This window comes from Solanum verrucosum, unplaced genomic scaffold, assembly GCF_900185275.1.
Source record: "Solanum verrucosum unplaced genomic scaffold, falcon-dt-bn FXZP01000062.1, whole genome shotgun sequence".
In the NCBI taxonomy this organism is placed as follows: domain Eukaryota; kingdom Viridiplantae; phylum Streptophyta; class Magnoliopsida; order Solanales; family Solanaceae; genus Solanum; species Solanum verrucosum.
In genome coordinates, this window is record NW_026020477.1 from 6,462,817 (window position 1) to 6,481,078 (window position 18,262).

Below are 18,262 nucleotides of genomic sequence, written 5' to 3' on the forward strand. Positions count from 1 at the left end.
TGGCTGGATATTATAGAAGGTTCGTAGAGGGGTTCTCGTCTATTTTGTCCCCTTTGACCAAATTGACTCACAAAACAGTTAAGTTTCAATGGTCTGAAGCTTGTGAGAAAAGCTTCTAGGAATTGAAAAAGAGGTTAACTACTGCCCCAATATTGACCTTACCAGAAGGTATGCAAGGTATTGTGGTGTATTGTGATGCATCTAGAGTTGGATTGGGTTGTGTGTAAATGCAGAATGACAAAGTTATCGCTTATACCTCTAGACAATTGAAAGTTCATGAGAAGAACTACCCAACCCATTACTTAGAATTGGCTGCTCTAGTATTTGCTTAGAAAATATGGTGTCATTATCTTTATGGTGTTCATGTGGATGTGTTCACCGATCACAAGAGCCTTCAGTATGTGTTCACTCAGAATGAGCTCAATCTCAGACATAAGAGGTGGTTAGAATTACTCAAGGATTATGACATGAGTATTCTTTACCACCCAGGTAAGGCTAATGTTGTTACTGATGTAACGACTCGGAAAATGATAGAGTAAAACTAGAGCCTCACATGTGAGTTTGGAGTCGAGAACTTAATGAAATGATTATATTTGAATTTGACCCAAAAGTTCTTAAAAATGTGCTTCGGAAGTTACCGAAAACTTGTTTAGCTGTATATTAAAAGATCCGTTTCATTTTTCGAAAATACGACTTCATATTCTTGTTTAGGGGGTCAAATTGAGTGGGAAATGGGTCTAACCCAAATTTTAGAGCAACCGTATCAAAATCCGAAATTTCCAAGTGAAGCCTTTTTCGAGGGTCTACTTTGGAGGGTCATATCTCCTAGCACACAAATTATTTGGGTGGCCAATAATATATCCATGGAAAGCCCTTTGAGTTAGCTACCTAACTCACTTCGTTTCACCTCGGAGTTCGGACGAAGAAGTTATGCCCATTTTCGTAAAATCTATCCGGCAGAAAAAGGCAAATTCCAGTAGCTGATTTTACTGTTCATTTACTGTTCACCCGCCTGAAATTTTTTCTAAGTGTTGGACCATTTTTTTCAAAGGACTTATATTATTTTCTATATACCATTAGTTCATTCCCATCCCTAAAAACATTTCCCTCTCTACAATCCTCCATTTAAGAAGAAGAAGAAGTGGGAGCTAGGGCTTTGGATTCAACGCTTTCTTCATCAAATTTCATGGGAGATCATAGCAAAGGTATGGTGGTCTTGATCCTTGTCTAATTTTCCATTCAAGGAGCCAAATCCAAAGTTATTTCAAAGTATGAAAAATCTAGGTTTTCACTCAATCTCATGGGTTCTTCCACCAAATGGTTTTAAAAGGTTTCTAATGGCACTTTATGGTTATATTGTTGTTGTATTGACGATTTAAGATGAAAATACTCCATGAACCCATGATTTCTCTCTATTCCTAGTTTATGCCTTTATGAAGTGGGTTGCTAGATAATGAATGTATATGAATCAAACTTGTTTAAAGCTCTTTAGATTGTTGAAGTATGTCATTACCCATGCTTATTTTATGGTGTATTGTTGGTGTATTGGTATGTGAGGCTTATGGCCTTAAAGGCATAGTATGAGAAATTGGAGTGTTATCATGACATTATACGAATGAGAATTCAATGAAGATAATGTGATCATGTTATGAATGTAAAGGTGTTGTTGTAGGTTGTTCACTGGTTTGGTTGCATAATTACTACCCTATTTTCCATGCTCTTTGATTCCATTACATGCCTTCAAGCTGTTTGACAAAATGTCCAACTATGGAGAATTGATGAATCGATGCTTTAAAGTTTGAGTTATGAGATGTATGGAAATCCAGAGATGTGTTGATGACACTCATGAATGTTGATGATATAATATGAAGGATTCTTCAATATAAAGTATACCTTGAATTGGTAGGGCTTATGCATCATTTTCTTGTATAAATGATTATATTGTTGATTGTTGAATCCTTGGATCGGTAGGCTTATGGCACCCTTCCACACATGCTTATAATGAACCTTGGATCGGTAGGCTAATGGCACCCTTCCATTAATGATAAGTAATGAACCTTGGATTCGGTAGGCCTATGGCACCTTTCCATGAAGGTTAATGATGAGACTTGAATCGGTAGGCCCATGGCACCCTTTCAAGAGGAGTTAATGAGCTTTCCTAAATGTACCTTGAATCGGTAGGCTTATGGCACCCTTTCATGTGTTAAATAATGTACCTTGAATCGGTAGGCTTATGGCACCCTTTCATGTGTGATGATGTCAAAGTAATGAACTATTCTATGGGAATGTAGGCTAAGCACCGAGCGGATTTGGTTAGATGGAAACTCCCCCGACAGTTAGGCATGAGTTTCAATGATCGTCTACCTTATCCCATAAACTATGTGCCCGCATAGGAAGCTAGTGGATCCATTAAGCTATATATACCGGTCTTCCTTAGGCAAGTAGACCACCTCTTTTCGGTGTGGGGATTCATGACACCGGATTCCATGACAAGCTCTCATGGTCTATGTCGGTTAAACGCTTACTTCCCATCATGTGAGATTTCATTATGGTTTCTTGACAGGTTCTACAAAGTGTAGGTAGTAGTATGGGATGCTACTTATACATTGCACGAGTAGGCTTGGAGAGGGTCATAGTGAGTTTCTCTAAATCCTAATGACTGTGACATGAATGTACCCTAAATGAGGTTATTAAAGAATGTTGACTCTTAAATGCTTAATATGTTATGCATGTTATACTTGGGTTATATTACGAGTTATTTTCCCTTGTCATGTCTTAATTAATGATATACCTCTTATGTATGAATATTGTGCAAATGTGAAAGAAAGGAATGATAAGTTATTTTAAGTGACCTAAATGTGGTGCCTTAGTATGGATGGTGGTATGGGACGTCATCCATACATTGCACGAGGTATAGCATAAGGGTTTCTTGAGGTGAAGGTCCAAGGTAAAAGTTTTCATGTTGATATTGTTTAAAGGTGATATTATGACTTACTTGATGTTATGCTTGTCTTGTATGTCTTTTATGCTATTGTTCATGATATTTCAAAAAGGTGGCATAATGCATGGTTTCTAACTAAAATGTCCCTTTTTAAGCATGTTTTGCATGGTCATCATACTTAGTTCATTTTGTGTACTAACCCATATTCTTCATATTTTTACTCTAAGTGTAGGTTCCGGCAAGTGATCCCTCCTAGCTAGTTTGAAGTGTTGGATTGCTTTCCTCCAAGACTTGGTATGTCCTCATGGATTCGAGGACAAGACTTTTAAGTTCTTTTGTTCATGTAATAGACTTCTTTTGATTGTAAAGGGCCGTGTCCCTACTTATGTTTTGCGACTGTGTCTAAGATGGCCATGTGAAACTTAGACTTCCGCTGTGTGTTTTTAAAGTTGTTTTAAGAAGTTTAAATGTGTGGATGTAAATAAGTTTTTTTTTTATTATTCCGCACTATTTTCATTATTGAATGCAATGAATGACTATGTGACTTGTATAAGACCCCTTCGGGGTCGAGTACGCCTTGTTACGACTTGGGGGTGCTCCCGGGTCATGACAACTGATGCTTTAAGCAGGTTGTCTATAGGTAGTACCACCCATGTTGAGGCAGAAAAGAGAAAGTTAGCGAAATATGTGCATAGACTTGCACGTCTGGGAGTCAGACTTATGGATTCCACAGAAGGAGTAGTAGTGATGATGAATAGGGCTAAATCATCATTAGTTTCAGAAGTAAGAGTAAAGAAAGAACAAGATCCTATTTTTCCTGAATTGAAGGCAAATGTTCATAAGCAAAAAGAATTAGCTTTTGAACAAGGGGGAGATGGCGTATTGAAATATCAAGGTAGCTTGTGTGTACCAATGGTGGATGGACTTCAAGAGAAGATCATGGAGGAAGCTCATAGCTCCAGATATTTCATTCATCCGGGTTCCACAAAGATGTATCACGATTTGAAAGAGATATATTAGTGGAATAGTTTAAAGAAGGGCATTGCAGAATTTGTTGCTAAGTGCCCAAATTGCCAACAAGTTAAAGTAGAGCACCAAAGGTCCGGTGGTTTGTCTTGGAATATAGAACTTACGGAATGGAAGTGGGAGATAATTAATATGGACTTCATCATAAGTTTACCAAGGTCTCGCAGGCAACATGATTCTATTTAGGTGATTGTCTACAGAATGACAAAATCAGCCCACTTTTTGCCGGTAAAGACTACCCATTCAGCAGAGGATTATTCCAGGTTATATATTCAGGAAATGGTAAGATTTCATGGAGTCCCAGTCTCCATTATTTCAGATAGAGGTACACAGTTTACTGCACAATTCTGGAAATCTTTTCAGAAGGGTTTGGGTTCATAGGTGAACTTATGTAACATCTCGCACCTAGAAACGACTATAAAGAGATTAAAATATGAAAATATTGATTTTTGGAAAGAATAAGGAAATATGGAAATTTTGTCTAAGTTAAGAAAGTGAGTTTTGGCCATTTTCAAACAGCCATAACTCCTAGCTCAGGAGAATTTAGAAGCAGATCTTGATATGCTTGGAAATCCCTTGGAGATATCTTTCCAACGCCGCCAATATTGCACGATTTCGACATTGTATGAGTGAGATATGCCTTCCGAAAGTTGGGCTGTTGGATTGAGGATAGTTTCAATCCGGATTTAGGGAAGGGCAAAGTAGTCTTTTCTCTAATTAATTTCCTAATTCGTTTTTAGGGATTAATAGGGGTAAAAACAAAACTTAATTCATTTTTGAAAAGTTAGAATATGCTTAGGGCTTGGAGAAGAGAGAAAGAAAGAAAGAACGGGAGAAGAAGGCAAGAATTAGCCAAGATCATTCAAGATTGCGAGTGGAATTCGTCGGGGTGATCCCTATAAAGGTATGTGAGATTTCTTTTGTGTTCGGTTAGTTCACCCACACACTAACTTGTTTCAATTCAGCGAAATTGTAGTTGTTTGAATGTTAAGAAAGTGAAGTTCTTGAAGAACATTGTTGAATTCTTGTGGATTGATTGTTGAATGCCTAGTGTTGAATTGATTCATGTTTTCGGGTTGTTTTGTGAGTTAGATTGGTTGTATATTGAGGGTAAAATTGATCCTAGGGGTTTGGGGGAAAGTATCATGGAAGTTTGGAGGGTTTAGAGATGAAAAAACGAAGGAGAAAAGTCGAGAACACCTGGGTACAGGGGTTGGGGCGTCGCGCCTCTCAGCGCGCCCCAAAATGTTCTCTGAGGTTTGGCTTCTGGCGCTTCGCCCCAGCCAGAGCGCCCCACCCAGCTCTCTGAGGTTTGGGGCCTGGCGCCCCACGCCTCTCAAAGCGCCAAGGACGCCAGTTCTCCCCATTCGTTCCCCACATTCTCGTATGTGTTCCTAAGTGATGTACCTATGTTTCCTAATCGATTCTAACATTCTAAAATACATCTAAACATCATGAAATCATCCATAAACATGAGTTCTTAGAGGTTTCCAAAAAATTTTTCCAAATGTTTTAACTTTGTTTTAAGACTTAAAGTTCAAGTTGAGTAAAGAGTAAATAGTAAAGTTTGAAGTTCATTTCTTCAAAAGTATATGGGGACTAAGTATTCCCAAAGAGATTTAAAATGTTTTCACATTTAAATAAGAATGGAAACTGGGATTTCCAAAGAGCCTTCGGGCTAGTTTTCAGAAAAGAGTAATAGCTTTCTAAATGAAGCAAGCAGGGGAACTTAGATTTCCAAGATAGCCTTTGAGCTAAGTTTTGAGCACTAATCTCAAATCACAGAGGAAATATATTTTAAAAAACATAAGAGCCAGTACATTTTTGGGAGTAGTATTGAGCACCGAATTGGGGGAGCGTTCAAAGAACCTACAGCCCCCATAGAACCATGTAGCCATCATGGGTAGAAGAGGTTCATACTTTTTAAATGAATCTTTTTTTCAAATTAGACTAGTGGATCCATTAGGCAGTTCAGGTTTTATACCTTTGGCTGGGTATAGGATGCTCTGGCAGCATGAGGTTGATCGTTGTATCATCACTATAGCTCTTATGTGATGGTTTTCGGTTAGAGAAACTCCACAACAGTTATTGTATTTCTATATACATCAGTTCATTTGTATTTTTACATACATCTCAGATTTATTGTATCTTTGCATACACACAGAGTTTATAACATGTTTTAAACAACTTTTCTTTATATTGCACTTGCTTTAAATTGCTTTATATTAAAATGAGTCAATCAGGTTGAGTTGAGTGAGACAGGTAAGTTATTCAATTTCTTTCAGATTCCTTCTAGCCTATGTGTGGTTTAGCATTCCAACTCGCATACTCGTACATTCAATGTACTGATGCCAGTTGGCCTGCATCTTATTATGATGCAGACGCAAGTAACCAGGATCATCATCCAGCACCTCGTTGATCCAGTTGAGCAACTCAGAGTCAGTGGTGAGCCTCCTTGCATTCCGGAGGACTCTTTTATTCGCTTTCAGTCTTTCATTTATTAGGATGTTGCGGGGTTTGTCCCAACATCCATCTTAGTATTTTAGAGGCTTCATAGACAGTCAGATAGTTATTAGTTCAGATGTCTTTCTTTATCTTTCAGATGTTGTTTAAGACTTAAGTGCCATTTTGGCCAACTTATTATTCTTTAAGTTATTATTTGAGAATGTTTCATTGAGTTAAGTCTTCCACTGAGTTAGGTAAGCCAGGAAAAGGGTTCGATTAGGGCCAGAAATGGTCTTCGAGTGCCAATCCCGCCCAGGGTTTAGGCTCGAGGCGTGACAACTTAAGTACTGCTTTTTATCCTCAGACAGATGGACAAGCACAACACACTATTCAGACATTAGAAGATATGTTGAGGGCCTGTGTGATCAATTTCAAAGGTAATTGGGATGATCACCTACCCCTTATTGAATTTGCATACAAGAATAGTTATCACTCTAGCATCCAGATAGCTCCATATGAAGCTCTTTATGGGAGAAGATGCAAATCTCCTATTGGATGGTTTGAAGATGGTGAAGCAAGGTTGATAGGACCAGATTTAGTCCATCAATCTATGGAGAAGGTGAAAGTGATTCAAGAGAGGTTGAAAAAGGCACAGAGTCGTCAGAAATCCTTCACTGATGCCAAGAGAAGGGCATTAGAGTTAGAAGTAGATGATTGGGTATATCTAAAAGTTTCACCCATGAAAGGTGTTATGAGGTTTGGTAAGAAAGGGAAACTTAGTCCCTGGTATATTGAACCTTATCGAATATCCAAGAGGATTGGCAAAGTAGCTTATGAGTTGGAGCAACCACAAGAGTTGGTCGCGGTTCATCCGGTGTTTCACATCTCCATGTTGAAGAAATGCATGGGCGATCCTTCATTGATCATACCAACTGAAAATATTAAGATCAAGGATAGCTTATCTTATGAGGATCATGTTCAGATTCTAGATCGCCAAGTTCGCAAGTTGAGAACAAAAGAGGTAGCATCAATCAAAGCCCTTTGGAGGAATCAATTCGTTGAGGAAACTACTTGGGAAGCTGAAGAGGACATGAAGAAGAGATATCCACATCTCTTCGAGTCCGGAGAAAATGTAGACCAAGGTACTAATTCTCTTCTTAGTACTCTTTAAATTATAAGTGAGCATGTTGTTTGTTTGCATTTGCTTGTTGGGTGTTTGAACTTGATGTTACCAACCTTAGCCTAGTAAGAGTAATCTCATTCAAGGACGAATGTTCCCAAGAGGGAGATATTGTAACATCTCACAAATTGAAATAGCTAGGAAGAAGCTAAGAACTGGAAATAGTCATTTTTGGAAAGAATGAAAAATCTGGAAAATTGTTTAAGTTAGGAAAAATGAGTTTGTAGTCAACTTCAAACGACCATAACTCCTAGCTCAGGATGTGTTAGGTGTAGATAGAGATATGGTTGGAAAGCTCTTGGAATTATCTTTCCAACGCTGCCAAGTTTGTGCGATTCCGAGTTCGTATGAGTAAGTTATTCCCTTTGGAAGTAGGGTTGTTGGATTAAGGAAATGTCCCATCCGGATTTTTAAAGGGTATTTTAGTCTTTTCATAGCCCTATTATTTTAATCCTTTTTAGGAGTTTAATATGGGTCAAATCAGATTTTAGTTAGTTTTAGAATTTGGAATTTCATGCTAGGGCTAAGGAGAAGAGAAAAGAAAAAGGAGAAAGGGCAAGATTCATCAAGGTCGATCAAGATAGTTGGGATTTTCGCCAAGGGTTTATTCCCAACAGGTATGTGAGGCTTCCATAACGTTGGGATCGTTTTCCCACGTGCCAAGCATATTTATTTCAGTTGGATTCATCCTAAAGGAGCTTGAATATTGATGATCTTAATACCTATGCTTGAATTCATATATTGTTCTTGAATTTGATTGAGTTGGGAGGTTTCTGAAATCATTACGTCGTATTATAGAGTCGTTTCGAGTTAGGTTCTTAGGTACATTTGCTGGGTATCTGTATCTAAAAGTAATTTAAGAAAAAGAACCGAGTTTGGGTGAATTGGGGCTGGAAAACGACGAAGAAATTTCGTCGAACGAAATCTAGTAGTGGTGGCGTGTCGCGGAGCTGGTTCCCAGAATTGGAAATTTTCGTTTCGCATAGCGGAGCCGTCACAGAGTCTTCTGCCTCAAAAGTCATTTTCGAAACTAAATTTTAAAAGCTTATCCGCGTCGCGGAGCCGTCACAGAGTCTTCTGCCTCAAAAGTCATTTTCAAAACTAAATTTTAAAAGCTTCTCCACGTCGCGGAGCTACCCTCAAATATTAATTTTTGGTCTTTTCTCTTGTTTCGCTATCTAAAATCATTCCTAAACATCATGAGATATTTCTAATCACAAATCACAATCCTTGAATCCATACTTCAATTCAAGGACCAGTTACGAGTCAAGTCAAGAGCGGTTAAGATCAAAGTCAAGAGTCAAGTTAAGGGAAGTCCTTCAAAGTTTTCAAAAGTCTTTTATAAATGTTTTAACTTTGTTTTAAGACTTAAAGTTCAAGTTGAGTAAATAATAAAGTTTGGAGTCCATTTCTTCAAAAGTATATGGGGACTATGTATTCCCAAAAGGGTTTAAAATGTTTTCACATTTAAACAAGAAAGGAAACCTCGATTTCCAAAAGGCCTTCAGGCTAGTTTTCAGAAAAGAGAAATCGCTTTCTAAATGAAGCAAAAGGGGAAACTTTGATTTCCAAGATAGCCTTTGAGTTAAGTTTTTGAGCACTAATCTTAAATCACAAAAGAAGTATGTTTTTAAACATAAAGAGCTAGTATCATATTTTGGGAGTATTATTGAGCACGGATATGGGGGAGCATTCAGAGAGGCCACAACCTCCATAAATCATGTAGCCATCATGGGTAGAAAAGGGTCATACTTTTTAGATGAATCCTTTTCGCATAGACTAGTGTATCCACTTAGCAGTTCAGGTCTTATGTATGTGGCAAGGTATAGGATGCGCTGGCAGCGTGAGGAAGATCGTTGTATCATCACTATAACTCTTAAATGATGGTTGTCGGTTAGAGAAACTCCTACAGAAGTTATTTGTATTCTTATATACACTGTTGTTTGTATTTTTACATACATTCCAGAGTTTTAGTGTATCTTTGCATACGCCCAGAATTGACATCATGTTTTAAAGAACTTTTCTTTATATTGCACTTGTTTTAAAACTGTTTTATATTGAAATGAGTTCAGTTATGTTGAGTTGAGTTTAGCCAGGTTAGTTCTTCATTTTCTTTTCAAGCTTAAGTTGTGTTTAGCATTTCAACTCGCATACTCGTATATTCAATGTACTGATAATAGTTGTCTTGCATCTTATTATGATGCAGACACAGGTAACTAGGATTGGCATCCGGCGCATCGTTGATCCAGTGAGCAGTTCAGAGTCTGTTGGTGAGCCTCTTTGCATTCCAGATGACTCCTTTTTCATTGCTTTCAGTTTTAGTATTAGTTCATTAGGATGTCGTGGACTTGTCCCGACATCCATCTCAGTTGTTTAGAGGCTTCATAGACAGACATACAGTCAGTTAGTTAATTCATTTGTCTTTACTTTTCATTTCATATGTTAAATACTTGAGTTTTCCTTAATGGCCAGTTGAATGTTCCTTTAAAACATTCTAGTTACTTCATAAATGTGTATGTGATGAGTTAAGTTTTCCGCTGAGTTAGTGAGCCAGGCCAAGGGTTCGCTTGAGGCCAGCAATGGCCTTCGAGTGCCAACCACATCCAGGGTGTAGGCTCGTGGTGTGACAACAGAATTTTGAAACAACAAGCACTTTCATTGAACTAACTTTTACATTACTAATACTATGGATTTGCATATATTAGTTATATACTCCCTCCGTCCCTATTTAGTTGTCCACTTTAGAAATGACACACATATTAAGGCAACAATGATTAGCATAGTGAAGTTACAATTTTACCCTTATAGTACAATTTACAATTCCAAAATAAATTCACTCAAGATAACTAATCAATGCTAGGAGGTTCATAAGTTTATTTATTTTATTTATGACAACTTTATTTAAATAAGGGTATAATAGGAAAAAAATTGTTGTCCTTTCTTGATTTGTCAAAATGGACAACTAAATAGGGACAACTAAAAGAGGAAATATGAACAACTAAATAGGGACAGAGGGAGTATATCTTAATGTCAAATAAAATGTATAATTAACTTGCATTAGTTATACATCGACCAAGTCATGAGCGATAGCGAAGCCAAGCCGCCGTCTATAGGCGAAGGGACGAAAGCCCGACGAAGGCCTATGCTACAGTAAGCAAAAAAGTAGGTTGAGTCCACTTTCTCCGTCGAAAGAAATGAGATTATCGCGAATAAGTTATTAATAATATACAAAAGTAATGCATATATTATTTTTCTAATACACTCTACAAACAATTTCATAATTTCTGAAGAAGTATGCAAATAAAAAAATATTACAAGTAAAACAGTTCGAAAGAAATACTTTTATTCATAAAGTTCAAATTTAAATTTTTTATTTAACGATAAAATTTCATCCATCCAACCATATTTGTGATAGGCCTAGTTTTCCGACAAACAATGTCTTTCAGATGTCCAATTACATGTTATTGTTACAACAACTACAACTACAAGCATTAATTTTGTGGTCTGTCTTTTAAGTCTATACTCTATTGTACTATTCCCACATTTACTTCATCATCTCCTTAGTCAAGGTACTACTGTAAAACTTTTTTTAAAATATATATATATATATATAAAAAATTTATTTTATTTTATTTTCTTTTTTCTTATCTGCCTAGTTTTTTATTCATTATAATTAATTTATCACTTAATTTTTAATTATTTTTATTGGAGTATTAATTTTAATTATTTCCTAAAGTATTAAATTTAATATATTCAAAAGCGTTAAATTAAGTGTTACCTTAGCCAAAAAGAAAAAAATTATCCCAAAGTAACGGTCACCTTAGGAATTCAAGATACAAATTAGTATCTTTTTCCTACGTTACTCATACTCAATCTTTTTAATAGTGTTTAATTTTCAAGAAATATTTGTTAAATATGATAGTTTAGTAAACTATATATTATATTTATTAGTTTTTCAATTGACATAATTTTTGCTAAGATATTACTAGTAGTACTCTTCTTTCGTCGGTGTACAGATAAATTAAGAAGATCGATGAAGAGTTACAAGTTGTATGCATGCATTGTCCTTGTCTCATGAGATTGACATCACAATAAAAGTCTTCATTTTTATCCAAAAGATTCTAATTGTTCATCATCCTTTCTATTACAAGAAATGTACGACATTCAAAGTTGGTTTCGAGATAATATCTCAAATGGTCATTTAATTAAGGATTTTTATCGTAGAAAATTACTTACTATTTCAAATAGCATTTTTGTGTGTGATACATAACACATTGGTGATCAGTTGATATGAATATGATACATGTAACAAAGGTTGAAAACTATTGAATTTGATATATATATATATATATATATATATATATATATATATATATATATATATTATGTATCATGCACATATCAATTAACTTGATACACAGTGCCTTAGCTATAGAACATAAAGGGTTTATGTATCAAGTGTGTTTATTGGGTAATGCATACATACACATAGTCTGCTAGTTGAATAATTTTGGGTGTATGTATCTGGTGGTAAAAGATTGCCACTGATATGTATAATAAACCTATTGTTGAATCTGATACACAGTTCTCCAGTTATAGAACATTATGATTTATGTATCACGATTGAAGATACATCATATGACTTGATACAAGTTAATGATACATTAGGTAGTGTTTATGAATCAAGCATATTCATATTGAACATGATAAACACTAATAGAATATTCAATAACATTAGAGTTATATATCAATACTTTAAATATGAACATGATACATTGGATAAAACAAAGGCTATTGTAGGAGTGATATATCAAATCAATAATAACACTAACAAAAATTAATTTAAGAATCAAAATAAACGAGATACAATTAAATTCTGTATCTTTGGTAGTGATGATCGTGTATTGACAAATTCAACTTTTTTTCTTCTTTCTTTGAGCGTTTTTCAACAGTAGATTTAGAACTCGAGTATGCATCATTTTTTCGACTCCTCTGCTCTCAAATTCTTCATGATTAGTAGATCGATTTGTTGATTAGATCTATTATCATGAAAATTTTCATCATTAGAATCAAATACACAAGGTACCATGTCTCTAGTAGGTGAAACTAATTTGGGTAAACCCAAAACTAAAAGAGGGAGCAAAATCCATATGTATTATAAAATTGTAGATAAAAAAGCTAAAAAAAAATTTATTTTAAAATGACAATTGAAGAACTGGAAAGAAAAAAAATGATGAAGAAATAGTTCTATCTCTTTAGGAACTTGAAATCGATGAACTGGAGAGAGAATATATTTGAAATTCAAAAATGAAGTGATGGATGTAGCTGCCGATATATGAGAGTGATTTTAGGCGTGAAAATTGGAACAAAATCGTTGGATTGGAAGGGCGGTGAATAATTTATCCAGAAATGGAGAGAAAAAGAGAAAAAAAAGGGATTTTTGTAATATTTTGAAATGGTAGGAAATTTTAGAAAATGTGAAAATAAAGGCTGTGTAGTTAGGTCTTATAAATTGTATTTTATACCTAATTAAAACTTATAAACTTTAAGACATTTTCTCCCTATAAACAAAGGAAATTATAATCACCACAATAAAGAGGTAATAAAGGATTATAAGTTGAGAAAGGTTGAAAAATTCTTTTTTGACCACAGGAAAAGAGAAGAAAAATACCATTAAATTTCATTAAATCAAAATTTAATTAAATTTTAATAATTAAAAAATAGATTAAATTAATTCTATTTTTTCTTTTAACCAAAAATCGATCTAAACAGACTCAAACATCCTATGTCCAACCCCTTAAAGCATTTGACTTTTGTTGTAGGTACATCCAAAGTAAAACTTCCACCGTTCCACGACACATCTATCATACGGTCTTATGGTACTCAGTAGTGTGTTATTGCTGGCTTAATCAATTGAACTTATGGTATACTATAGTTGTTTATACTTGAAAATATTAATAATATTCTACACTAAAATTATTGAAGAACAAAAAAACATGGTATAGTGAGTAGTGACAAAATAAATGGCCAATCATAAAAGAACATTGTTTGGGTGAAAGGGATCCTTTGATCAAACAAGGGCAATAATGTTAGGTAAAGTTTTCTCAAGTACTCCACGGTCCCTAATTACTTGTCCACTTTTGAATTGACACACCTATTAAAGAAATAATTAAGGGAAAAAGGACATATATGTCCCCGAACTATCGTAAATGGTATGTATATACCCTTCGTTATACTTTTAGGTTGTTAGTACCCTTACCGTCCAAATTTTGGTGCATCTATACCCTTTATACTAACGGTGATACACGTGTCTTAATCCTATCAGCCGATCCGATATTTAATAAATTTCTATCCAAAAAAAAAAAACCCACCTGATTCATTGAAAATCCACCCAAATAAAAAAAGGGGAACTTACATAAATATACTATAATAAAAAAATATTTACCATTTATAGTAATAATATTTTTTTCACTTGATCACTTTTAATACATTTATAATACAGTTTTAATACATACTACAAAGAACAATTTATTATTCACATATAATTCAAGTTTTATTGATAGATAATGCATTTATCACACATTTTAATACATTTATAATATAATGTGTCAATTTCTTACCAAACAAACATAATATATTTTAAAAATAATTATAATACATATATATTGCATACATAGTTCACTTTTATCATATTGCAGATTTAACATAGTATTGCTATAAATGGTAATAAATAAAAAGTATCGCTAAAATTAGTAAATATTTATTAAAAGGTACCAATTCAAGTAATTTTTCCAATAAAAAATACCCACACCCAAACAAAACAAAATCAGTGGAAGTTGTCAAATTTAACGTTTCCCCTAAACTAATCTCGACAATCTCTATAATTATTGATCAACTCCATCAACCATTACTTCTTTCCCAAATCTCTTAAACCCCCTTCTTAAAACCTTAGCTACGTCTTCATCAATCTCAAATCTAGAACCCCATCCATTCTTTTGCATCAATTCTTAAACCCTAACAGTAGATTCCACATGTTCACCTTCAACCAACATCCTCACCAACCTTACCAGCGACTTATCATCACATTCAATCGTCCCCACTTTCTCCAAATTACAAATCAATTCAGCGATATATATATGTTCAGCGAAACCCTCTGGGTCAAAGCTAAGACCATATCAACATAGACCCCAAATCAGGGACATCACATTCCAATTGAACGACTGGTAATACTTTGAAGGCCAATCGCAAAGGTCTTGTCGTAGAAGTTCTTTGTAGGCTGTAATTAGATTGTTTTGATGAGACAATTTAAGGTTTTTGAGTCTTGAGCTTCGATTTGGGAAGGGTCAGTTCTTTGAGCTCGTTTTAGAGCTTGAATTGCGACGATGCTTGATCGGCCTTTGACTACAGGGGAATTTCACTTGAGAATGAGAATGATTTGGGGATGAAGATTGGGGAAAGGATGCTACTAAACAAGTCTCTTGATTTGAAATTAAGTGAATTAATTGAGGGTTTTAGGTTATATTAATTTGGGTGGATTTTTTCAATGATTCGGGTGGATTTTTTATAATTCGGGTGGGTTTTTTCAAATTTTGGATAGAAATTTAACAAAGAACGAATCGACGGTTAAGATTGAGACACGTGTTCCACCGTTAGTATAAAGGGTATATATGCACCAAAATTTGGAGGGTAAGGGCACTAACATCCTAAAAGTATAACGAAGGGTATACACATACCATTTACGATAATTCAGGGGTATATTTGTCCTTTTTCTCAATAATTAATGACATAGTGAGTTTACCATTTTACCCCTATTAATTATGAAGTGGATGAAAATTTCTACATTTTTAAAAATAATTAGTCATTTAATTGTGGTATAATAGGTAAAAGGAATTTGTCCTTTAATTTCTTGATTGTCAAAATGGACAAGTAATTAGGGACAACTATAAAAGGAACAGTGTACAAGTAATTAGGGACAGAGGGAGTATCATCTTTTGCTATTATTTTAATTGAATTACTCTCTCCATTCATATTTACTCATTGACGTTTGATTTGTACATTCTATTGGTGTAATATACCACAAATACAATAAATTACAGTTGAAATAAAATGACAAAAATAAATAAACAAATCTTTAGGCTGAGACGCGGATATCTCGCTCTTTGTAAGGAGATTCAAGCCCACTGTGGCATAATCTACACCGATCTAGCAATAATACTCTTGACTTGTCCCCTCCATGATACAATAACTCAACAACGTCGTACAACTCAAACAACTCCGAATTAGTTGAAGAGCACACCTTCATTATGCATTATAGTCTCCCTTTAACTAAATTGGTGAACTCTCTTATTTTAATATTAAAATGAGTGGGGGAATGTTGGTGTATTATGCATTTTATTATTAAAATAAAATATTAAGTGCATAAATTAGTGGTTATGAATTGTGGTAGAAGATGACTATTGGTTCTTGTAACTTATTTATGACCATTAGTTCTTGTAACTCTCATGATCATTAATTTCTTGTAACTCATATGACCATTAGTTTCTTGTAACTCATGTAACATCTATCACATTTATCTACCTACATTACTACCCCTCATTCTACCTATTGATTATATGGAAGACTTCTTCACCTATAAATAGTGGTGTTTCTTCCTTTGTGAAGTATCTAAAAAAGATGAGAAGAGTGAATATTGTAATGTGTAGTAGTGAAAGAGAGAGTTGAGACATAGAAAAATATTCTAAGTCTTCAACTATATTCACTATATACAAGAGAGTATTTATATGTTGAAGGAATGTATTCTTATGTGGAGCTTTGGACTCTTCAAATAATTCGGAGTTGTTTGAGTTGTACGACGTTGTTCAGCTGTTGTATCCTTGAGGGGAAAAGTCAAGAGTATTACTACTGGATTGGTCTAGATTATGCCGCAGTGGGCTTGAATCTCCTCAAAGAGAGCGAGATATCCGCGCCTCAGCCTAAAGATTTGTTTATTCATTTTTGTCATTTTATTTCAATTGTAATTTACTGTATTTGTGGTATATTACACCAACACTATGAAATAATAAATAAATACTCATTTTGTTTTAACATCTCTAACAATTTACAATTTTTTTAGTTTTATATTTATTGTTTTATAAGAGATCTTCATTTTACATGTAAGAGATCTGAAAATGTCATTTTCATATTTTGATATATGTCTCATAAAAGGAAGGCGAACAACTACTTTTAAGACGGTGGACAAAAGACTGTATACACTTTGATCACAATACATTTATATTTCTTATAATTCTCTGAAATTATGTGGCAATTAAATGAGTGTTTGTATGTTTGTGTGTCACTCCACTTATAAGTGGTTTAGTGGTCCAATATTATATTCTCAATACTTAAAAAAGTTTCACATGTGGTTGGTGTAACGTTTAGTCAAGATGCCATAAACTCATCACATGAAATACAGAATGGATAGATTTCCATTTAACATTATGACAACACATGAGACGAAATTGTGCCCTAATAAAAACACATTGGAACTTGCTCTTAGCAAACCAAAAAGTAAGATAATATAAAAAAAAACAAAAAAAGAGATCTACTTTATAATTGTCGGACATATTCATATAGCCTAAAAGATATAAGCATAAAAAAGTTTGATAAAATAATATACAATTACGTCTTAATCTCAAACAAGTTGAGTAACCTTTTTTTTATTGGCTTGTTCGACGAGTTTTAAGGAGATCATAATTTCTTGATCTTGGAAGATAAACAATGGATTCTGAAACAGTACAAGTTCTTTTACAAGATGCATACATGTTCATGAATCCAAATTTGTCACTTAAGCTTCTTGTTGATGAGTTCATTACCTTTGAAGATGATGTAGTAGTATTCTTCCACATGTCACTAAAATCCTCATGATGTTCTTGATGATCCTTGGAACATTCCACAAATGCTGCAAAAAATGGATCTTTTTTGAAGCCTTCACTAGTAGTACTACTCTTTCTTGGAGAAAATTCGTCGCGTAACCTTTGTATTTTCTTGGATGAATTTGGAGGATTTCTAGATGGTGGTGGTAATGGAAGTAGTTGACTTAAAGAAGAGCTATTTTTTCTTGAACTTTGTTGCTTTGGAATTCCAGGAATGTGTTCCCAAGAAAATGGCACTCCCTTTTGATCATATAAAGAGAGTGATTCAAAGGAAGAATGAGAAGGTGTAGTAGAAGAAAGAGTGAAAATTGGGGTTGAAAATGTGGTGGCTCTTTGACCATATCTTGGAGTTGTATTAGTGGTAGGAGAAGTAGTAGCCATTCAGATTCTTGATGAAGAGAGGAAAGGGATGAAGAAAGAAGAGAGTAGTGTTTTTTCTTTTCTTTTATATAATATGTTGTCTTTATTATGTTTATATTTTCCTCTTTTGTAATGTGTATATATAATGAGGGATTCTTTTTGTTTCTATTTTTTTTGTGGTGGTGATAGAGGCTAATTTGCACGCTCAATAGACTTTGGAAAAGAGATATTAAATGACCCCGTTGCATTATTGCAAGGATGGACCAAAGGGAGGAATCACATGAATCACTTTTTTTTTCAAAAAAAATGAAGTTTTCATTAAAATCAGGATGGTAGAAGTAGTACTTGTAATTATGTATTCTTTTTTTCTTTTAATTTCCATTATAACATTGGGAACGG

The 18,262-nt window shown here is 34.5% G+C and overlaps 1 protein-coding gene and 1 pseudogene across 1 annotated transcript; both read right to left on the reverse strand.

Annotated features, from left to right (window-relative positions):
* Positions 1-14,449: 14,449 nt before the first annotated feature.
* Positions 14,450-15,901, reverse strand: LOC125809426 (protein THYLAKOID ASSEMBLY 8, chloroplastic-like; annotated as a pseudogene).
* Positions 15,902-17,284: 1,383 nt separating this feature from the next.
* LOC125809196 (uncharacterized) lies at positions 17,285-17,934 on the reverse strand. Its single transcript, XM_049488854.1, has one exon. It carries the CDS (start codon positions 17,882-17,884, stop codon positions 17,288-17,290), a length of 597 nt encoding a protein of 198 aa, XP_049344811.1. The 5' UTR covers positions 17,885-17,934; the 3' UTR covers positions 17,285-17,287.
* Positions 17,935-18,262: the final 328 nt, after the last annotated feature.

Bases quoted from the DNA above. Each gene is read 5' to 3' on its own strand.
- LOC125809196 (XM_049488854.1), bottom strand. From the start codon at position 17,884: ATGGCTACTACTTCTCCTACCACTAATACAACTCCAAGATATGGTCAA.